This window comes from Cyanistes caeruleus, chromosome 3 (assembly GCF_971803275.1).
Source record: "Cyanistes caeruleus chromosome 3, bCyaCae1.hap1.1, whole genome shotgun sequence".
Taxonomy (NCBI): domain Eukaryota; kingdom Metazoa; phylum Chordata; class Aves; order Passeriformes; family Paridae; genus Cyanistes; species Cyanistes caeruleus.
In genome coordinates, this window is record NC_141703.1 from 1413872 (window position 1) to 1437173 (window position 23302).

The 23302-nt window shown below is 47.6% G+C and overlaps 1 protein-coding gene across 6 annotated transcripts in view; it reads right to left on the bottom strand.

The window, feature by feature from the left end:
• The window catches only part of SON (SON DNA and RNA binding protein), a 36919-nt gene that overhangs the window by 6890 nt on the left and 6727 nt on the right, over positions 1-23302 (bottom strand). For all 6 annotated transcript variants that reach the window (XR_015285321.1, XR_015285322.1, XM_086883883.1 and 3 more), the window contains exons 3-8: positions 13845-23171; positions 12459-12619; positions 10825-10965; positions 9414-9605; positions 5187-5297; positions 4544-4660 (exon numbers count right to left, since the gene is read on the bottom strand). Coding sequence is in view for 4 of the 6 variants with exons in the window: in XM_086883883.1 (XP_086740009.1) it covers positions 4544-4660; positions 5187-5297; positions 9414-9605; positions 10825-10965; positions 12459-12619; positions 13845-23171 (10049 nt within the window). In the remaining 2 variants the exon portion in view is untranslated. The remainder of the gene's footprint in view (positions 1-4543; positions 4661-5186; positions 5298-9413; positions 9606-10824; positions 10966-12458; positions 12620-13844; positions 23172-23302) is intronic.

Consider the following 23302-nt stretch of genomic DNA (forward strand, 5'->3'; position numbering starts at 1 on the left):
TTGTATTTTTCTGTAGTTTAGTAAAAGACAACTTCTCTCAGCCCATGATTTAATGAGGGGGTAAAACTGGTGCTGGGTTTGGAACTCATTGGAAACCAGAGAAGTAACAGAAGTGTTCACAAAAGCAGGGAAGGAAGAGCCACAGTTCTTCTCATTTTAAAAACCAGCCAAGGCTGAGTCTCCCAAAACCTGAGCAGCTCTGGACCTTTGCAGATACAAATTAAAGGGGATGAAATATAAGAACTCCTGGGTTTCATCTGGTTATTGCTGTCAGAACCAACTCATTATTCAGAAAAGCATTTCTCTTTCACTCACTGACCTCAATTTGAGGGAGCCTGCAGGCCAGTCTGAGACCTTTTTTTGTTGTATTTTGAGCTCTAAATTCCATGAAATCCCTCTTCCACTCCATCAACACACGGAGACACTAAAGAGCCACATTCTTGTGTCAGCACTTGCTTTAAGGAGAAGATTCCTTCAGAAGGCTGAGAGCAGTTTTAATTAACTTTCTCACTGATTCTTCAGGCTGACTCTTTGAAGCAACAATTTAGGAAGCAAAGACAACCAAGCCTCGAAGGCAGGGGGTGGCAGTTCAGGTACAGCACAGGGCTGGACTAAGGCTGAACTCCAAGGAAGTTCAAGCTCCAGGAACAAGCATTGCTTTGGAAAAACCTGTGTCAGGCAGCAGAATTGCCCATTAAATAAATCCCAGCATCTCCTGAGTGGGAAGGGACCCACAAGAACCATCCAAGTCCAGCCCCTGGCCCTGCACAGCCCAACCCAGCACTCCCTGGGCATCCCTGGGAGCGCTGTCCAAAGGCTCCTGGAGCTCTGATCAAGATCTGCTCCCTGTGGCACCTTGCAGGGATCCTGAGGAAGGGAATTTGGGCTGGGTGCTGAACTGGAAGATGCTCTGGCCCTTTCAGCAGCAGCCCCAATCCTTGCCACAGACAGGAGCAGGAATCCCTTGCTGAAGAACCCCAGCAGTTGCCTCACAAGCCCTGTGCTCCCAAGCACCTGCAGGTGCTGCTCACAGCTTTTGTGTAACAGCAGCGAACAGGAGTGGCTGGGAAAAACAGGGACCAGAGGACTGGGGGATCCAGTCCCACAGAACTCACCTACCATGGAATCATGGAATCCCAGACTGGTTTGGGCAGGAGGGACCTTAAGAGATCATCTCACTCCCAGCCCTGCCATGGCAGGGACACCTCCCACTGTCCCAGGAGCTCCCAATGTCCAGCCTGGCCTTGGGCACTGCCAGGGATCCAGGGGCAGCCCCAGCTGCTCTGGCAATTCCATCCCAGCCCCTGCCCACCCTGCCAGGGAACAATTCCTGCCCAAGATCCAGTATCCAGTGAACATAGAGCTGCTCTGCTTTGCCAGGTGACCCTGGCTCCCAAGGAAAGCTCCTTGATCCCAGCTCTGGCTGAGGGAAGTTCAGCAGTGCTGCAAGGCTGGACTTTACTCCTGAGAGTTCTGCTCTGCAAGAATGGAAGGGAGGTTTGCACTTTCCAGAACTTTCTGCACCCCAGGGATCAGCACAAGTGAGTGACCCAGCAGCTCCCCAGGGCCACCCCTGAGCACAATCCTGGGTTTGGGGAGCAAGTTCAGGCTCCAGAATTGAGCTGATAAATCCAGAACCAAGTGGTGAGTCTGGGAAAGGGGGAGTAAATAGACCTCAACAGAATTTGCTTGGAAAAACAAAACATATTTGACCACTTGCTCTGACATGTCTTCAGCAGCACAGTGTGTTTGGAAGGAAAAAGGGAATAAAACAGAAGCAACCTTCAGAAAAGATGAGTCACATTTGTGAACTGATTACACTGATGGTGACAAACTGAAACAGAAGCTACTTTTCCAAAGGGAAAGGTGAGATTGTTCATAAATTTTTGTACCTAACATTACATCACTCTTTTATGGACCCTGCTCAGGCCCCTGCACATAAACACCGTGAATTAGTTCAGGAATTAAAAACATAAACCTTATTCCTACTTAGTGTCCCCACCCCAGAGCTCCACATGAACCTCTGCAGTACCTAACTCCCAAACTGAGATTATTCCAGGCAGAGTCTGGTTTGAGTGCATATTACCTCTCCAGTCACTGGGAAAGGACAAGAAAAGGTGAAATCCACGAAATGCAAAGTGAAGACAGAGCTCGGCAAACAAATTCCCCAGGTCCCTTCCTGCCCTCCTGAGCCACTCTCCTGCTCCAGCTCCTGGTGCTGTGGTGACCTCTGTCACACCCACTGTCTGTGCTTGCTCTAATTCCTTCTTTCCTGAGAGCCAGATGAAGTGGCTGCCACAGCTCGGTCGGTGCTGGATGGTCACAGCTCCTCCCATGGCAAATTCCCAAGGGAAAAGCCTTCAGCACACAGCCTCAGCCAGAAATGTGCATTAATTCACAGACACAGTGTCCCCCAAGAAACTCCACAGCCCTGCTTGCAGATAAAAATCACAGAAACACACAACAGCCTGAGTTGGAAGTGACCCATAAGGATCAAGGTCCAACTCCTGGCCTGAGTGAAAAATACCAGGTTTTTTTTAATGGTAAGATGTAATTTTTAGGCCAAAAAGGGAGCACAAGCCTGACTCCTCGGTTTTACACTCAGTAACTGATAATTGTCACACAATTTCAGGTGTCCAAATACAAAATACAACCAGTACTTTGCATTTCATGGGTGGTTTGCATTCCTGTCCCTGAGAAAGATAACATGGATTCAGAACCACATCCCTACTTCTTCCTGTGAAACCCCCCTGCAGCCACAGGAGGACTCCACATGAAGCTGTGTGAGGCTTTCCCAGGCCCCACCATTCCTGGAGCCCCAGGGCACTTCCAGGCAGCTCTGGGCTGTCTCAGAGGGGGAACCTGGCAGGGCAGGAAAGCAGCTGAGGAGTGCCAGGGCAGGGACAGGACTTTGTCCTTGCCTCCCTCACCCAGCAACTCCTCCTGTTCCCAGCAGGAGCCTCCTCTGTGCCCAGCCCCAGAGCCTGCAGTGCAGCCACAGCACATTCCCAGCTCTGGGCAGGGCAGGAGAGCTGCTGCTGCTGCTGCCTCACTGATGCCCAGATCCAACAAAATGCTCCAACATCCCTCTGCTCCTCGCAGCAGCCGTGTCCACAAGCACAGACCACACTCTTCTCCCATTCTCTCCCCATGAAGCATTTTGTTGGGTTTGTGTTTGGTATTTTGGCTGTTGTTTTGGTTTGTTTTGTTGGGTTGCTTTTAAGCAGATCCCAGAGTGAAGCTGGAGGACAGGAAAACACACCTGGCCCTTTCCACTTCACCCTTGTGAGCAGCCCCTCCTGCCACTGCCATCACAGGAGACCCCAGGGAGGAGGTTTGGGAAAGAGCTGCTCAGAGCTGCTCCCTTTCCAGGCCCTTGGGAACCCATTCCAGGTGCTGCAGACAGGGAGAACCCTCCCCTCACAGCCCTGCTGATCTCCTTCCCAAGCCTCCCAGTGGAAAAGCTCCTTCCTCACCAACACATCCCTGTGCTTTACAGTTCCCTCTGCCAGGAACAAGGGTTGTCTTCATCAAAGGCAGCATTTTCCTACAATCTCAGTTGCTCATAATTGTTAAAATCAGACTTCATCATGCACATCAACACTGACAAGATCCCACAAGATTCCCATCTGGCCAGTGATTCAAATCTGTGTTCCCTGGCTCTCTGCACTGCTTGGCTACACGAAATGGAAAAACAAGTTAGTGAATCCTGGCAGAAAATGTTTCTTGTTTTCAGGATATTGTAATTCCAGACTTTTGTGTTCAGCTGACACCAACTTTTACGGAAAATCCCACCTAAGCCTCAAATCTGTCCTCCCAGCTTGGAGGGTGTCCTAAGCCAAGCTGATACAGAATCACCTGCAGCACCTGCCACAATGACCAGCTTAGCTCCTTATTCCTTGTGCCTGGAAGGTGGATGTTGTTTGAATTCCTCAGTTCTCCTTCCTGACAGAGCACCAGTTCAGTGTTCATTGGCAAAGATGCAGCTTGAGTAACTAAATGTATGAAACACAAGGATGGAGGACGCACCACACCCCAAAAGCAGCCAGTGATAACCCACAGCAAGAGGGAACTACTGCACTTTATCTAAACAGCATCAGAGTGAGAGTAACTTATTAACTGCAAATCCTGCTTCAATCCTCCACATCTCTGGCTCCCAGAAAAACCTGGTGATCCAGAGAGAGGCAAAGGAGCAACCAGAGAGAACCAAGGCAAACACAAAGGCAGTTTGGGACTTGGTTCGCTGAAGCTGATGCCAAAACCCACTGATTTCAACAGCAGCAGGATCAAACCCTGCCTGATGTGTCCCAGTGGCAGCAAGGCAGTGAGGGAACTGCCACTGCCAGCACAGCAGCAGCAGTGTCCTGTCAGTGGCAGGCTGTGTCCCGCCGGTCACACCTCGCCGGGCACCGTCACAGCCCCGGTGACACCGAGGGACAGGGACCCAGCCCAGCTGCCTGCACAAGGCACTTGTCCTGCATTTTGCAATCCATGACTGCTGCAAAGTGTGGTGGTGAGACAGCAGTGTCTGTGTCACTTCTACCTTTCGAATCCACGCCTGGGGCCCGCTGTTGGTGAGCTCGTCCGAGGACAGGATCTGTGCTCCGGTGCTGCCCGTGAACTGCCCGGGGATGGAGTTGGACTGAGCCCAGGCATCGATCTGCAACGGCAAAACCCACAGTGAGACCAGCAGCAGCAGCTCCACCTTTTCCTTTGCAACTCTCTGCTGTCTCTCAGTGATTTTCACATCGTGTTGTTGATGTTTGCTGTGTTTGTTGACACTCGGGAGAAAGCAGGTGCTCCCAAAATTTGAGCATCTGAATGGTCACCCTGAAACCTCAGCTCCAACTCCAGTGAATTCGGGATCTTCTTATCCCCAAAACTGCTGAATCCACTGTTTTGGAAAGAATCACCTACATCTGTGCTGCTTTACTACAATTTAATACAATTTAAAGAAAAATAAATGTCAGACTATGTTTCAGAGTGCCTTGGGTGAAAACACAGAATACACAAAAGAACTCATCAAATCTCACTGTCTGAAAGAACAAAACCAAGGCAGAACTTTGATACACTGGCCCACAACTGGGTTTCCAAACTTAAACAGGAGAGAAAAACCAGCTGCCATGAAAGGGAAACTTTGATTTTCCTCAAGCTCCCCAAAATGCTGCTGAAAGGCCCCAGCTTACCTGCTCTTGTGCCCGGTTCAGCATGCACATGGCCTCCAGGTCAAAGGAGTTCTCATTGAGCCTTTTCTGGGCCACTGCTCTGTCGTTCATGGCTGTGGTTATGTCCACACACTAGGAGGAAAAAGAGCATTTCTAAAAATACAGCAGAGCACAACAATGTCCACTTGAGCTGGAAAAAGCTGCTGGAGAGTCAATGCTACCAAGTGGGGTTACACAGTGAACAGCTGGTTTGACAAATAGGATGGAAAAACGTGATGGAAATCCTGGGACAATTTAAATCCACACAAGATGGGCTTTCCTGAACAAAGACAAATCTGAATTTAAACTGTAACATCCTGGTAATATAAAATCACCTGTATACACAAAATATCCAGTGACTTATTTTCTAAGATATATTTGTCACAAAAAATTCTGGTGTGCAATAAACAGAGAAGCATTTTACTGTACAAGGAGATCTTCTTAAACAGCAGACTTAAATGCAATTTAACTAAAAAATCATGCAGAGTTGTTCACATGAGCACTCTGCTATTAAGTTACACTAAAGGTTATCTGTATAAAATAACTCCAGCAGGAATCAGATGCATTCTACAATCTTGACTTTAGTGTTTTCCATTTTCATCTTCAGCCTAAACCAGAAGGGAATGAAGATGGGGAAGGGTGTGGAGCCCCAGGAGGGGCTGAGGGAGCTGGGAAAGGGGCTGAGCCTGGAGCAAAGGAGGCTCAGGGGGGCCTTGTGGCTCTGCACAAGTCCCTGGCAGGAGGGGACAGCCGGGGGGGTCGGGCTCTGCTGCCAGGGAACAGGGACAGGAGGAGAGCTCAGGCCTCAGGCTGGGCCAGGGGAGGCTCAGGGTGGGCAGCAGCAGGAATTTGCCCATGGAAAGGGAGCTCAGGCCTTGGCAGGGGCTGCCCAGGGAGCTTTGCAGTGCCCATCCCTGCAGGTGCCCAAGGAAGGGCTGGACGTGGCACTCAGGGCTCTGGGCTGGGGACAAGGTGGGCATCGGGCACAGCTGGGACTCCCTGGGCTGCGAGGGCTTTTCCAGCCCCTGGGATCCTGTAAAACCAGGCTGTGAGCTCACAGAATCCACTGCTTTGAAAAGAATGATCTTTATCCTGTGCTGCTGAACAACAGTAAAATATAAAGAAAAATAAATCTGAAATGATGTTGTGCAGTACAAGCCTTCACTCTGGGCAAAGCCATGGGGAGAGAAACCCACAACATTTGGAAAACATTTGGAAAAATGTAACAAATTCTGGCTGGTGTGCAGCTGTTTTATAAAAGCCTTGTGCCCTGCTCCTCAAAGGATGTGCATTTTATGGATCATTCTGTGAAGAGTGTGCAAAGACAAATGGAATTTCCTGAGAAGCAACAGGAGCTGGAAGGGCTGGGGCTGTTTGAGGCACAGGAGAAACCAAATAATCAGAGCAGCAGCTGGCACACACACTCATCAAGGTGATGGGTTAACTTCATTTTCATTTGTTTTGTGAAAGCCTTGCCTCTTTCTGTTGTCACACTCTCAGCCTCGACCTCTCACACGTTTTGTACTAAAGGGCCAGCAGGAGAAACTGAAACTCTTTTAAAACTGACTCAGCTGAACAAAACAAACACAGTTAAACCACAAACCCTGTTCCAGGAACCTGGTCAAGAATTTAGTAAATACTGAAAGGAAGAGAGATATGAACATCTACAGTGGCATCAAATGCAGGAATTGCTTTTGTGCTCTATTAAATCTGATTTTAAGATGGGGTTTTTTTGCTGGTGTTTGGGACAAAGGTGCTTCTGTTGGAAAAATCACTGCTGGAATATCTGGCACTGACCAAAACAGAGATAAAATCCCACAAGTCCCAGGTGTCCATGGCCTGAGTTCAGTGCTTACTTCTTGTCACACAGAACATAAAAAAGACACAAGAAGAATTAAAATATTATCTAACAATCCCCTCACAACAGCATGGATGTAAAAATGCCTGTTTCAAATGCACACTGGCTAAGTTTTCAAGTTTCTCTCACATACTTAAAATAATTCTTTAATTTTCTGCTTGTGAAACTGGTCCAGGAGATAAATAAAAATTCTTCTACTCACCAAAAGTTTCAATCCAGCAATACACAAAGGCATGGAAGCAGTCCATGAAACCACAGGGGACCACTGCCATGCTAAACAGGTGTATTAGTGCTTTACCAGACTGGGGCCTAGCAACATTCCCTGCTGGGTTAATTCCCAAACATTTCTCCATTTTGGAGACCATCAGGGCTCTGTGTTATGTCAAGACACTCGATGGCAGCTTTGGATCTTGAAAAAAAGAAAAACCATCTCTGCTTGAGGTATAAGAAGTTGTTGTTACTCCTGAGTCAAGGAAAACAGGTGGAAGTGAGGTGCTGTTCTCTCCCAGAGCTCTCCTGGCTGATCCCCTTCCTCAGACTTGCCCCAATAAATCACAAACACTGAAGCAAATGAAAAGCAGGTGTTTTTCACACTCTGCAGCTCCATGGATGGAGCAGTTCCACACTCTGCATCCTCAGATGCCAACAGTATCTCTGCACGAGTCACCTGGGACAACCCAGCCCTGCCACTCTCCACTTCCAAACACTCCTTCCTCAGAGATCTCTGCCTGCTACAGACATGATGAGCCCTCACACCACTCCAGACCTTCCCCTCCATCTCCTGCTTCCGCACACAACTCCTTTAAGGCATCAGGTTTTATTCAAACAAGCTGTAATGTATTAACAGGGTCATTTCAGACTAAGCCCATGACTAATATGTGAATTAAAACACAGCAACAAAACCAATTGTGTGGGGTTGAATGTCAAGACTTGCATCAGAACTGTCACAAGTATTGCTAAATCAGCAACAATGAAAGGGGGTCAAGTCTAAGTGAAACTTCCTAAAGTTCCAGCATCCCCAGCTCTCTACTCCCCCAGCAAGGGAGCTGATCTGCCTCATGTTGCTCCAAGGGAACCATTTCCAGCACAGAGTCCTCCTGAACACTGAAGAATTAAGCAGAGAAGCCCTGTGTTACCTGTCATACTCCCTGGAGAAACACACAGCAATTCTGTACCTGTACTTCCCAAACCCCAGGGGATGGTACAGCCTGCTGGGAGCTAACACCCCTGAAATCACCCTTAACACAAACCAAGTTAAGGTAAAGGCAAATAAAAATATTTATTTACAAAATATAAAAACAGACAACATAGTTACAGGCATTTATATAGATACACACAACAGGAAGGAAAGGAAGTTATGTTAAATATATTTACTGCAATGAAACTGGGAATGACATTCTGCACAAACATCTCAGGGTTTTACTGGGGCAGGAGAGCCCAAAGGGCAGCTCCCACCTGTGCTGAGGGAACAAGGAACTGGGAGCCCAACCATCAAATTCTGAGGAACTCCATGAAAATGCTAAGTTATATCCTCTGTGCTTTTGGTGCTGTAAAAGAGCCAGAAGGAAATTCCTTCTGTGTCTCAGGGAGTGAACTGAACAATATCAGAAAGGTCTTGAGAAACAAAAGGCACCGAGTGCCGAGATGGCTTTGTCAGAAATTGATGGGGAGGCTTTGGGGTTTGGTTTTGGAAGGTGTGAGAACAAGGCTTCAGGTGCACTGAGGCAACATCAACTTAAAAATATTAACATCTCTCTTAAATATTTAATTTACTTAATTACAGCGGCCCCCAAAAATGCTCTTTAGAAGAAATTTCAAGGGGAAAATCACCTGCTTTGGTTTTTTTTAGTTTATTATCCATACAATTAGATTCTCCTTTGGAAGGCCACGTGCAAGACAGCCATGGGAGAAAATGTGACTGGAAAGCTTAAAAATCAATACACCCAGAGAAAATGACTCACAATTTTTAATGGATTACATTCCAGTGTGATGTTCTTGTTCTAAGACTGGGACAATTTTAAATGAGTACTACATACATTATTGTGCAAATCTCAAGGTATCGTTAATTAACCTCTGCAAGAAACTGAACGAGGAAGTTTTTTCATCTTCCAGCTACAGTTTGAATTCTGTTGAGACCAAGAAGTCACCAGAAACAGGATGGGTACAGGCTGCTTCCACCACTGCCCACGTGAGCATCCCCATTTGCAGAACTCAGCTCCTCAGCTTAGTGCAGTGTTAGGCACTACCTTTTTAAGTGCCTTTTTTTTTGACCCAGACTGCAATTTGGTACCAGACTGCCCAGGTGATGGTTTTGGTTTTCTTATATGATATGCTTTCCTTGCCTTCCTTACCTCAATGGCTGGCTTGGGGAAAACATCGTCCTTGCCGTCGTCTTTGCCGTTTTTGTCCACGGGAACCCACTCTCCGTACACACTGTCTGCCTCCTTCTTCCTATGCTGAGACCCAGAGGAAACAGGGAATTCCTTGGACAGGCTGACCTGGTTTTTTGGTTGGGGTGGTGGTGCTGGCTTTATGCTGGGAGTCTGAAAGAAATAAAATGAGAAGAAGTTAAAATGAAAACACCTCAGGGTCATGAAGCGGTTTGGTTGCAGACACCTGGGATTTGGTTCTTACAGAACACTCACTCTAGAGTAACAAGCCTTTCCAACTAATCATTTTGGCACAGCCCTAAAACCACAAGTGACCCAAAGATTTTGCTATCAGAGAAGATGAAAACCCCTTAAAACAACTTTTAGCAACCCCAAATCCCCAACCCTCTTCTCCCAGCTGACCCCATGCACATCGAGAACAATCTCCACCTGGTGGAAAGCTCCAAGCTAAAAATCCTGAGCAGCAAAACATTGCCTGTGATCAAAAGCTCCCCATGAGTGGAGAGAAAGCAGCTCTCAACATTTGGGTTTCTAATTCTGGCCTATTTTTAGACTCAGCAGCCTGAATCTCTGAGCAGATGATGTCTGTGGCCTTGTTTTGCTTGGTGTTGTTAATATATTAAAAACCTGCAGAAATCCCTGCCAGGTTCCCTTCCAAGAGGCAAACACAGCTGGCAGCACTGGATAATGCTGGATGAACTCCTAGGAATATGGATGGGAATGCTTTTAGGAGAGAGAAAGAACAAAACTGAAAGGGTCAAAAACAAGACCAAGAGGCAGAGCAGTCCATAACCACTACAGAACATTCCTCCTCAGAGCCTGGAAGAATTCCAAGGTTTCTTGAGTTTCCTTGCAGCCTTTTTTAACAATATAATAGAAAATCTAAATCCATTTCTACCTTACACCTTATGTAAATGTGCACTGCTGTTTATTTTATGTACACCACAAGCTATACATACTTCTACACAAAACAATGTTAAGCAATGTTATTTCTGTTGTTGCTGAGCGTATTAAAGCTCTTTTAGTGCTTTATATCCTGCAAAATCAGAACAGGCTTTCATGGGCACAACATCCCACCCCAAAGAAAACTGAAAAAAATCCGCCCACCACCCCAAAACCCAACAAAATTTAAACAAATTCTAATCCATGTTTCAAAGCTTTTGATTTCCAGATATATCTAAAGAAACTTTCACAATTTTACCAATATTATCAATTAAATCTTGATGGAATTGGGAGTGTTTCTTTAAACTGATTAAAAAATATTCCCAGTTTCACCACCAGATGATCAACCCTTGATAAATTTCTGTAGAATTACTTGCATTATTTAAAAAGAATCAGGATTTAAAGCATTGAAAATATAAGTAGCACTCACACTTAAATTGAAGAAAATAGGTTTGGGTTCACTCAGCTTGAAAGGATGGTTATAGAAAGGACGTTCTTCCTCCTCTTCATCAGAAACGTGAGGCTTGTTCACAATCACATCATCAGTGCTCTGAGCAATCTTCTTGCATTTCTGAAAATAAAACAGAGGGAAATGTCAGCTCTGAGTAAACCTGAACTTTCAACTCAAACTCACAAAGAGTATTTCTATCAAAAAAAGTGGTTTTGCTTACTAAACCAGGTGGAAAATCTTTTAGCAACAGCATCAGCAGATGTACTTTGGCTACTTTACACAAATGATCCACCAAGGCTTTGCTAGGCACTCCTTGGTTACTGACTCAGTTCTCTGGCAGTGCAGGGACCTTGGCAGAAGTGGTGGCTCCAGAAAAGCTCAGATCCTTCTGGAATACTGTGTTGGAATACTCTGTTCTGGAATTCTGGGGTGGCCAGCTATGCAAGACACCCCTGATGTACAACAGAATTAAAACACAAAGGTGTTATGGGGTCAAACACAGTCAAACTGGGAGGAGCCTCCATGGGGGAAAAGAAAAGAGGAAGAAAAGGACTGAAGACAAAAAGTCTTTCTTGAGATGCCAGAATTTTATGGTTAAAATGTCTTTATCGATTTCCTACCAGCTGCACTGCTTCTGTGGACAGTTCTGAGTCAAAAGAACAGAAACATCACTCAACAGATCTCCAAAGCTGGAAAGGGAAGGGAGGAGCAGATTTGGGGCCTGCAGATCAGCACAAGCTATGCTGGATCTTGGCCAGGGCACATGAAAAGCCACCCAGGACGTCAGCACAGGGCACCTGCACCAGCTCAGCTCCTGTGCAGTACTTCTGCTCCCCCAGCCCAGGCACACCTGCAGATTATCTCTCAGTACCTGGATACTGCTTCATCTCAGGTTATTTCTATAAATACAATTTCAGAATTGTCACACTTAGGATGCAATTAAAAATAATTATAAAAAAGGGCACTTTTCTATTCCAGATTTTCTCCATTCTGAGGGAGGTTCAAGGCCAGGCTAGGCAGGGCTTGGAGGAACCTGGGACAGAGGAAGATGCTCCTGCCCATGGCAGAGGGTGGGACAGGCTGAGCTTTGAAGTTCCTTTCAACTCAAACCTTAATTAACACCACCAGAACAAAAAATCAGGAGTGAAAGCTTTGGATTTCATGGACAGGACTGTAGGGACAACTGCCCATTGGTACAAAATTAGAACAGAATCAAAACTAAAAATAAGAAAAAGTAGTTTGATTTAATTAATTTCCATGGAATTAAAAACACCAGTTTTGATGACTTAAAAAACCTGTGTGGAGAGTAGAGTGAAGGCTCAAAAGGGAGCTCAGGCCTTGGCAGGGGCTGCCCAGGGAGCTTTGCAGTGCCCATCCCTGCAGGTGCCCAAGGAAGGGCTGGACGTGGCACTCAGGGCTCTGGGCTGGGGACAAGGTGGGCATCGGGCACAGCTGGGACTCCATGGGCTGGAAGGGCTTTTCCAGCACCAGGGATTTTGGGATTCTGAACACAAAGCATCTCCCAGGTGACAGCAGCACGCAGTGACAACCTCCCACAGGCCACCAACCCCAGGGTGGTCATTTCCAGGCTTGATGCTGCTCTTCTCCCTCACCTCAGTGAGCTCCTTCAGGGTGTCCCTCGAGGACTTCTGGTTGGCTTTGTCATCCTTCTTCTGGGACAGGAGAGGCATCAGGCTTGGGGGCAAGGGCACGCCAGACTTCGCACACATGGCGGCTGCGTTGGCTTTGGCGATTTCAAGTAGCTGGGCCTTGTCTAGAAAGATTTGGTTTTTTCAAGAGAAGTCAGCATTTTTACAGATTCTTGTTTTAATAATAAAGAAGCGTTTCTGGCAATCTGAACAAGATTCTACCTGCACTGTGCTTTTTTTATGGTCTGTGAAAATAACTGGAATTGTACTGAGCTGCTCGAGCCTTTAAGCCTGGGCTGTGCAGAAGGCAAGTGAAAATGGAAATGTAACCCAAAGCACAGCATCCTCCAACCCCCCAAGTTCATTGATTCATTCCTGTTTTGGCAATATTAATTCCTTCCTACACAGCATAAAGCCCTGAGTTTCCCCATTAATTATCTCTGAAAAGCTCTCAAACCTCTGGAGGAAGTCTCATCTCCCCAGATGTAGCCCAAAAGCTACTTAAAACCACCAAAAAGAAAAACAAGCTCGAAGTAAAACTTTCTCTTGCTTAAAATACAATTAGGTGCAAAACTGTTAACAGAACAGTATTTTGCTTTAATAAGGAGAAAAAGGAAATTTCTAACATAGAAATAGGAAATGATATTAAATTAAGCCTTCTGCCAGTTTCCAGTTAACTCCCTAACTGGAAGGCTTCCATGGTAACTCTAAGGCAGGACTGAAGGTTCAGAACCTCAGGTCCACCACAGTTTTCCTCCCATGCTGTATAAAAGCTCATCTCCCTGGTCAAACCTTCTTTCCCCTTATTAACTCACTTTCTAAGGAAACAACACAGCCTCTCTTCCTACAATCACAGAGAAAAGATGAAGCTCCTAAGATTTTATTTTATTTTCTGATCTGCTGGGTCTAGGACTATTTTCAGAAACAAGTTTCTCTTCCCTTTAAGTTCTTACCATTGGAAAGAGGCAAGACAGAGTCATGGGAGCAGCTGACAACAGAGCCTGGGACTCTCCAACTGGCACCTGAATGATCAGTGTTCTCAGGAGTATAAATTCTAAATTTTCTTACATACAAGTACTTGGTCTTTACTATTGCCATGTACAATGCTCCTTGAGACTGCAACATGCCACCTTTGTACAAGAGCTCTAGAATCAAGGCAAAACTGGCTCTAATTCATTCAAATGCTCAGCATTGATTCTGTTCCAACGCAGAAGTTCCTGCTGGAAGTCACTGCCTAAAACTAACACACAGAGTGACTTCCAAGAAATCCCTTATGAATGCTCCAGAGCTAAAATCAGACTATGCAAATCCACCCACCACAGAACTTCTGAAAATAAAGCAGTCACTTACCCAGGTCTGTAAGACGTTTGGGTGATCTGCTGGAGAACTCCGAGGACCTGGACCTGCGCCGGTCGGGGGATCTGCTGTAGCGCCTTCTCCCCGAGGACCGCGAGCGCCGCAGTCGGATCGGGGACCTGCTGGAGCTCCGTCTCCTTCCCCTGGACCGCGACCGCCTCTGGCGAAGAGGGGTCCGACTCCTGCTCCGCAACCGGAGCGATATCCTACGGTCTCTGGAGTCGGATCTTCTCCTTCTCCTGTCGGTAGACCTCGATCTGTTTCTCTGCGACCTCTTGCGCCTGTCTCTGGACAAGGAACGCCGCCTTCGTGACGCCGACCTTGACCTGCTTCTCCTCCTGTGCCTGGAACGTGACAGTGAGCTGGACCGAGATCTGGATGCTCTTCTCCGCGTTGCTGACCTGGAGCGATTCCGTCTGGAGCGCGAGTCTGTGTCGTATCTCTTGGATCTGCGCTGGGAGGACCTGGAGCGGCGGCTTCGGGACCTGCGCGATGACTCTTTGTCTGCCGCTTTCTCCACAGACTTGGACTGGCTCCTCTGGCGAGCAGCGGACCTGGAGCGTCTCCGCCTGGACCTGCGTGAGGACTCCTTGTCTGCTGTTTTCTCCACAGATGTTGACTGGCTCCTCTGGTGAGCCGTGGATCTGGAGCGTCTCCGTCTGTACCTCCGCACGGACTCTTTGTCTGCTGTTTTTTCCACCGATGTCGATCGACTCTTCTGGCGAGCAGGAGACTTTGAGTGTCTGCTTACAGATCTCTGTGGAGACTCTTTGTCAGATGCTTTATCAACAGATTTGGATCTGGATTTTTCACGTTCGGAAGACTCAGAACGTCTGCTTTCAGGGACAAAGGAAGAGTCCTGTTCCTCTGACTGCTCAAGAGGCATGGAATCCTGCTTTTCCTCATCTGCCAAAGAGTGCTCCGCATCCTCTCCCTCCTCTTCACCACTGGAAGACTCTGACTCATGCTCATCTGACGATGTGGACTCTCTTTGTTCAGCTGTCAAGGAGGGCTCTGCATCCTCTCCTTCATCCTCAGCGGTGGTAGACCTTGATTCAGCCCCATCAGGGGAGGTGGAACGTCTGTGTTCAGCTGTCAGAGGTTCCACATCCTCAGCTTCCTCACCAGCAGTAGACCTTGACTCCTGCTCGTCCGATGAGGTGGAATCTCTTTGTTCAGCTGCCGAGGAGGGCTCCACATCCTCTGCATCTTCCCCAGCAGTGGACCTGGACTCCTGTTCATCTGAAGATGTGGAGTGTCTACGCTCAGCTGTCAAAGAGAGCTCCTGGTCCTCTGCTTCCTCACCGACGGTGGACCTCGACTCACGTCCATCAGGAGACACAGAGCGATGTTCAGCTGTCAAATCCTCTGCTTCTTCATCAGCTGTAGACCTCGACTCACGGTCATCAGAAGATGTGGAGTGTCTACGTTCAGCTGTCGAGGAGGGCTCCCCATCTTCTACATCTTCCCCAGCAGGAGACCTTGATTCACGGTCATCAGAGGATATGGAGTCTCTTCTTTCAGCTGCCAAGGAGGCCTCTGCATCCTCTGCCTCTTCTCCAGTGGTTGACCTTGACTCGCGCTCATCAGAGGACTCGGAGCACCTACGTTCTGTTCTCAAAGGCTGCTCCAGATCCTCTGCTTCGTCACCAATGCTAGATCTTGACTCGTGATCATCAGGGGAAGTGGAACGCCTCTCCAGATCATCAGTTTCTTCATCAGCAATAGATTTCTGGTCGTGGCCCTCAGGGGACAGGGATCGTCTATGCTCAGAAGTCACAGAGGACTCCAGACCCTCCTCCTCCATGGGAGACTTCGGCTCGTGGCCTTCCTGATAGGAGGATGTGGAGTATCTGCGCTCAGATCTCAAAGAGGGTTCCAGATCTCCCGCTTCCTCACCAGGCCCTGATCTCACACTGTAGTTATCAGGAGACACCGAGCGCCCTTCAGGCATTAAAGAAGGCATTGCATGATCCATTTTTTCAACAGGGATAGATTTCAAGTCACTGTCATCAGGGGACATGGAGGCTCTATCATTCAAAGGTTCAAGGCTGTCTACTTTTTCAATAGTGGTGAATCTCAACTCCTGCTCATCAGGAGATGCTCCATGTTCATTTTCAGGTGCTGGAGAATGGTCTGCTTTCTGAAGAGAGGTGAAACTCACCTCCTGGCTCTCAAAAAAGAGATGGTCACGTTCAGCTGTCAAAGCAGAATCCACACCCTCTGTTTTCTTAGCACATGCCAATCTTGACTCGGACTCTTCAGGTGACAGAGCATGTTCAGATGTCAAAGAAGGTTCCTTGGCTATTACTCTTTCAGCAGGGCTGGACTGCAGCTCCTGACCTTCAGGGGTCATGGGACATTCACCTTCAGACAAGGACAACTCCTGCACCTCTGTTTTTCCAGCAACAGCAGAATGCAACTCCTGGCTCTCGGTGGATATTGAACTTTCACTTTCAGATGCTTCAGAATGTTCCCCCGATTCTTCTTTTTCAACAGGACTGGATCTCAAATGATGTCTTTCCGGGGACGCATTGTACTCATTTTCAGACAGCAAAGAACACTCCTGCACCTCTGGTTTTTCAGTGTAAGCACTGAGCAGCTCCTGTCCCTTGGGAGATGCAGCGTATTGGTTGTCTGGGACCAGCACTGGCTCCTGCACTGCTGTGCTTTCAGCGAGGCCAGACCGCAGTACTTGGCATTGATGGAAGATGGAATATTCACTGCCAGGTGTCAGAGAAGGCTCCTGCACCTCTTCCTCAGCAGGGCTGGCTGTCACCTCCTGGCCCTCAGGAGACTCACCATACTCATTTTCAGGCAGCAGAGAACACTCCTGCACTTGTGGTTTTCCAGCCAAGAAAGAGGGCAGTCCTTGATCTTCAGAAGACACTTGACTGTCAGGAACCACAGCCTCCTCCTGCATCTCTGCCCTCCCAGGAGAGCTGGACCTCAACTCCTGGCCCACCCAGGAAATGGCATGTTCATTTTCAGACACCAGAGCAGGCTGTTGCACATGGGTCTTTTCAGGAGAGGGTGATCGCAGGTCCCGGCTGTCGATGGACTCCAGACATCTTTCTTCAGGCATCTGGTACAGCTTCCGCAGCTCCGCTTTTTCAGCAGGGGTTGATGTCAACTCCGGGCCATCAAGCCCTATCGTGTACTCATTTTCAGACACTTGAGAAGGCTCCTCAGCTCTTTCCAAAGGGGTGGATGCCAACTCCTGACCATCAGAGGCAACAGAACACCTGCTTTCCAGTATCAGAACAGGTTCGTGCACCTGTACTTCTTCACTGTAGGCAGATCTCAGCTTGTAGCCATCGGGGGACGCCAGGTGTTTCAGCTCAGATGAATTCAGCACCTCCGCTTTTTCCGCAGGGACGGGTCTCAGCTCGTGACTGTCAGGCAACAGCAGAATTCCACCTTCAGATGTCACAGCACTCACTGCGGGCTGTAGTTTTTCAGGTGTGCCTGCTGATTCACAACCATCAGCAGACGTAGAGAAGCCACTTTCCAGTGAGAGAGAAGGCTTCTGGATCTCCACTTTTTCAACTGCAGCAGATGTCAATTTATAGCCTTCAGGAAAGATGGAACACCGGAGCTCAGATGCCACTGACAGTTCTGCACTCTCTGTTTGCTCAAAGGAATTGTACTTTGCTTTGTGGCCATCATGGCAAATGGGAATCCCACTTTTAGACATCACCAAAGATCCTGCACCGTCTATTTTTCCAGTTAGGTATCTCGATTCGTGCATTTCTGAAGATCTGGAGCAGTCAACCTCAAGCACTTGTGGAAGTGTTGGACCATCTAAACCCTTGTCAACAGATGATCTGGAGTCATGAACTTCAAAAGAAGACACTGAAATGAGGTCAGCAGACACCTCAACAGAACCACACACAGAGGTCAGGGAAACATCTGGAGCCTTGACTTTTTCAACAGATAAAAATCTTTGTTCATTTCCATGTGGTGACTTAAAGGACTCGCCCACAGGCAATGGATGCTCCTCTATTGGTGCAGCAAAGCTGGATCCTGATCCATGTCCATCAGGAGATGTGAAGTGTCCACTGTCAGAAGCCAGAGAAGGCTCCTGCATCTGGCCTGACTCACAGCCATCAGGGACCACAGGGCGGATCATTTCAGGAGGCAGAAAAGGCCTCTGAACTTCCACTGCTCCAGGGCTGTCAGCCAGCCGGGAAGACTCATGTTCAGGTACCTGCAGAACCTGTGAAAGCTCTGTGTGCTCACCAGGGATATGCCGTGATTCATGACCATCAGACAAGTTGGAGAGCCCACTTTCGGACAGGAGAGATGACTGAGCTTGCATGTCTCTTTTAAGTGCTGGAGGAAGCTCTGGACCTTCTACTTCTTTGAGAGGGGCAGTTCTGGGCTCATCTTCACGGGATGCAGAGAGATGGAGTTCTGCTACTGAAGAAGTTTCCAGATCTCCCCTTTTTTCAACAGATGAGGATCTTGACTTGGATGTGGAGTATGGAAGTTCAGGTAGCAGTGAAGACTCCAGAGCTCCTGGTTTTTCAGTTGATCCATTTTCAGGTGTCATAGAAAGCTCTGTATCCTGTGTTTTTTCCACAGATGTGGATCTCAATTCCTGGTCATCTGGGGTTTTGGAGGTATCAAATTCAGATGTGGCAGAATGCTGCAGATCTGTTTTTTCAACTGATGAGCTTTCCTCAAGGCTCTCAGAAGTTTTGGAAAATCCACTTCCAAATGATGGCGGCAGCACTGGACCATTTACTCCTTCATCAGACAAAGCTGCTGATGTGGGACCATTAGAGGATTTACCTTCACTTCCAAAAGAAGACTGAGGAACATCTTTATCAAGACCTTTGGCTGACTCCTGAAGCTCAGAAGACTCCAAATGCTTGCTACTGGACTTTGCTGAGGATAACTTGTCTTTTTTTTCTACAGATTTGGACCTTGACTTAACACTGTCAGAGGACTTGGAACGTTTCCGTTTGGATTTTTTTGAAGACTCTTTGCGCTTTTTTTCAACAGACCTAGACCTCGACTTGTAACGCTCAGAAGATTTTGAGCGTCGACGCTTGGATTTTCGGGAGGATTCCTTCTTTTTTTCCACTGACTTGGATCTAGACTTGTAACGGTCAGAGGATTTGGAGCGCTGACGTTTAGACTTCCGTGATGATTGCTTCCGATCTCTTTTTTCTACTGATCTGGATCGAGATTTGTAGCGATCCGAGGACTTTGAGCGCTGACGTTTGGACCTCCGTACAGATGCCTTCCGACCTCTTTTCTCAACAGATCTTGACCTGGATTTTGAACGATCAGAGGAACCAGATCGATGTCTGAACCTCCAGGAGTATTCCTTGCCTCCTCCCTTTTCTGAAGACCTGGATCTAGATTTTGAACGGTCAGAGGACCTGGAATGTCTGCGGCGGGACCGCCAGGAGGACAACCTCTTTTCTACTGACCGCGACTTAGACCTGTAGCGGTCGGAAGACCTGGAACGTCTCCGCCCAGACCTTCGGGAGGACAGCCGCTTCTCCACTGACCTGGACTTGGATCTGTAGCGGTCAGAAGACCTGGAACGTCTGCGCCCAGATCTTCGGGAGGACAATCGCTTCTCCACTGACCTGGACTTGGATCTGTAGCGGTCAGAAGATCTGGAACGTCTCCGCCCGGACCTTCGGGAAGACAGTCGCTTCTCCACTGACCGTGACTTAGACCTGTAGCGGTCGGAAGACCTGGAACGTCTGCGTCCAGATCTTCGGGAGGACAATCGCTTCTCCACTGACCTTGACTTGGATCTGTAGCGGTCAGATGACCTGGAACGTCTGCGCCTGGACCTCCGAGAGGACAGTCGCTTCTCAACGGATCTGGATTTAGACCTGTAGTGGTCAGACGACCTGGAACGCCTCCGTCTGGACAATCTCTTTTCTGCTGATCTGGATTTAGACCTGTAACGATCAGATGACCTGGAACGTCTGCGCCTGGACCGCCGGGAAGACAATCTTCTCTCTCTCTTCTCCACAGATCGGGACCTAGATTTGGAATGCTTTTTTCTGGAAACTGAATAGTTTCTGCTCCTAGAACGTGCTCTTTTAGAGGTCAGACGCCTGGAAGTAGAACGTGACCTTGATTTTTTCTTCCGCTTCCTAGACCTGGACTGAGACTTGGAACGGCTCCTTTTCTGTTTCTTTGAATCATGTTTTTTCTCGCTGGTTCTATGACTACTTTTTTCAATAACATTCTCAAGCCTCATGAGAGTCTCCTTCATTCGTGCTGCCACATCAGGTTGTACATCGGATGTTTCTGAGTCTCTTTTTTCTGAGTCTTCTTCAGGAGTTGCTTCTTTGACATCCTCAGCCTCTGGAGTGTCTTCCAACTGGCCTTCTTCTATAGGTTCTGGACCTGCTTCTGCATCAGTCTCAGGTACTGGAGCTGATTCCAAATCTTTTGTCTCTGACTCCAACCCTACAGCTGCTTCTGCTTCTTTCTGTGCTACATCAGTCGGAGGAGCTGTTTCCAAATCTTGTGTTTCTGCTACAGGAGTCCCTGCTGAAACTTCTTCCTCTGCTGCATGTGAAGAACTAAAAACTGTTTCTGCCACCAAAGGCTCAGATGTTTGAGCCTGTTCCACATCTTCCTTCTCAATCACCATATCCTCCACCTGTTGACTCTGTACTCCTTCTACATATTGTACCTCAGCTGTTACTTCATTTTCCAGTGTGGTTTCCTGGCCTTTTATATCCCCTGGTTTTGGAACTGTTTCAAAAGATTTTACTTCAGAAGCACCCATGCTTTCTGGAGCCTCTTCTGAACTCTTCCATTCTGCAGCAGGTTTTGCTTCTGCAACTACTTGAAGCTCTTGTTGCTTTTCAGCATGCAAGTATTCTGGAACAGCTGCTGAAGCATGACCCATGGGTACCTCAAGCTCTTCACTTGTTCCAGAACCTTTCACCTCTATTGCTGCAGACTCTTTCATGCTCTCCAACCACCTCACTCCTCCAGCTTCTGATGCTGGCTCCAGATATTTTGCTTTCTCCATTTCTGAGGGCTCATTTCCTTGTGTGCTGGTCCTCCTTGCTGCAATGACATGTTCTACAGCAGATCCCTGAGTTTGCACATCTGTCAATTCTGTCAGTACTCCTGATGCCATACTGTCTTCTTCTACTCTGGGCAAAGACTCCAATCCTGCTGCTGAATGACCTACTTGTTCCTGAATAGATTTTGAACTGGTTTCTGAAGCTTGTACAGGTTCTAGGATTGCTTCTCTGCTCCTTGTCTCTGCTTCTGGAGCATGTTCCGAATCCTTTCTCTTCCTCAGCACCTCAGCTTGTGAGGTTCTTGTGTGTGCCATGACCTGTGACTGTGCAATGATGGAACTCTCTGTTTGGCTTGCATGGAGAGGTTCTCTCTCTGCTGTGGCTTGCCATGGCATCACCCCTGCCGATGCTTCGGCCTCTCTAACTGGTTCCACGCTTTCACATGCAACCAAAGGCTCAGGGACCCTTTCTAAGGCAGGAAGTCCTGGACTTGCTACAGTCCCACAATGCAGAGCTTCTTCTGAAGCTTTCACACCTTCCACTTGTAAGGACATTGAAGCTGTTGTAAAAGGTTTTGCTTCCACGACAGTCACTGATCTCAGGACTCCTCCTGGATCTTGTATGTTTTCTTTCTGCAAAGACAGGGCAGGTGCCAAACCTCTCACCTGTGATTCACCCTCAGGTCTCGCTTCTCTCAGCAATGAAGTACCTTCTATATCTTTTGCTTGTGGACTTCTAAAACCCTCTGCCATCTGGACTTCTGGAGCTGTTTGGGGAATGAAGGTCTGTACAACTGCTGCAGGTTCTGAAGTTGCTCTTAATTCTTTTGCCTCTGCAACCACATTTACACCTGTCAATCCTGCTGGAAGTGCAGATCCCTGGGTTCTGTCCACACTCCTTATTTCTGTCAAGACTCCATGCTGTAGGAACATTCCTGATGCACCCAGTGCTGTTGCAGAACATGTGGTACCTTCCAGATTTCTGCCTTGGAGACTTTCATGAGCTGCTCTGACATCTTTTGCTGCAACACCCACAGATTCCATGGTTGCTTCCAAAGCTTTCACATTTCCCATAGCTGGTTCCATAGCCTCCATTTTTGCAACAGCTCCTGGTCCTGGAGGTGTTTTGGCACTTTTTATTTCCATGTGGGTCACAGGGGTGGCTGTCAAAGGATGCTGCAAAGGTACATCTGCTTTCAGAACACTGGAAGCCTCTACGGGGCTGCCCTGCGTCATGCTCAGACTCTCAGATATAACTGAGGGCTGCAGGGATGGCTCCAAAGCTCTGTTCACATCCCCCAGTTCCAAAGATCTCTCCATACTTCTCACATTTCCCATGTGCAGAGATTTTTCAGTTGTTTCCGGAATTTTCACTTCTTGCCCAGCCACCGCCACATGAGCTACAGTCACAGCACCTGGATGTGCCCAATTAGCAGGTGTAGGAGTTGTTGTCACACTACTTGCCAAGGACACGGATTCTGAAGCTGTTTCCAACCCCTGTGGTGCCCTCTGAGACACAGCCTGATGAGATACTTCTGAGTAAGTCAACACCTCCATGGTCTCAGGCTCAAGAGCTGCGTCTGAAGCTTTTACTTCCCCAATGCCTTGAGATTGCGGAGTGACTTCTGTACCTCTTTGTGCTCCTACTGAATCTTTCTGAATCTCTGATTTACTGACAATTCCAGGTGGGATGCTGGACCAAGTATAACTTCCAGTATCAACAACACTGGCATTAATAGCTACAGGATAAATATTTTCATGGGACTGTTGAATTTGTTCTTCGCTAGTGCAAATTCTAGTTTCAGCTATACTAGTATTTTCTGGGATATTAGACTGGATGCTTTCTAAATTAAACGGAGGATTTGTTGCACACAAAGTCCCCTCCCCACTTCCAAGATGTTCTGCAGGTTGCTGAGAATCAGTCACTGAATGAGAAACAAGTCCTAAAGCTTGATTATCAAGCCCCTCAGTTGGTTTTGAGCACAGTTCTGGCTGCACGTGGCCAGCCAGGTTTGCATCTGCAAACACTCCATGCTGTACATTCAGTTGGGAGCTGGGCTGCTCTGGCATCAAGTGAGGAGCCGGCTGCACGCCTGCAGGTTCTCCGGGACGTGCACTCAACTTAGATTCCTTTGGTTGCTTTTTATGCTTTTTCTCTTTCTTCCTTTTCTTCTTCTTTTTCTTCTTCTTCTTGCTTTTGTGCTTCTTATTTTTCTTTGCTTTTTTTCTAGGAATTTCATCTTCACCAGTAGAGCTCCTTTTTGTAGACTGAGTACTATTTTTCACAGTATTTTTGTCTACATCTAGAAAAAAATGACATTTACCTTGTAAAAATTTATAAGACTGCATTTAAACATTCTTTCAGAGCAGTTGTGAAGTACATGGACAGAGGTACAAAGCAATTAAACTTCCAAACCTTACCTGATTCACTAAA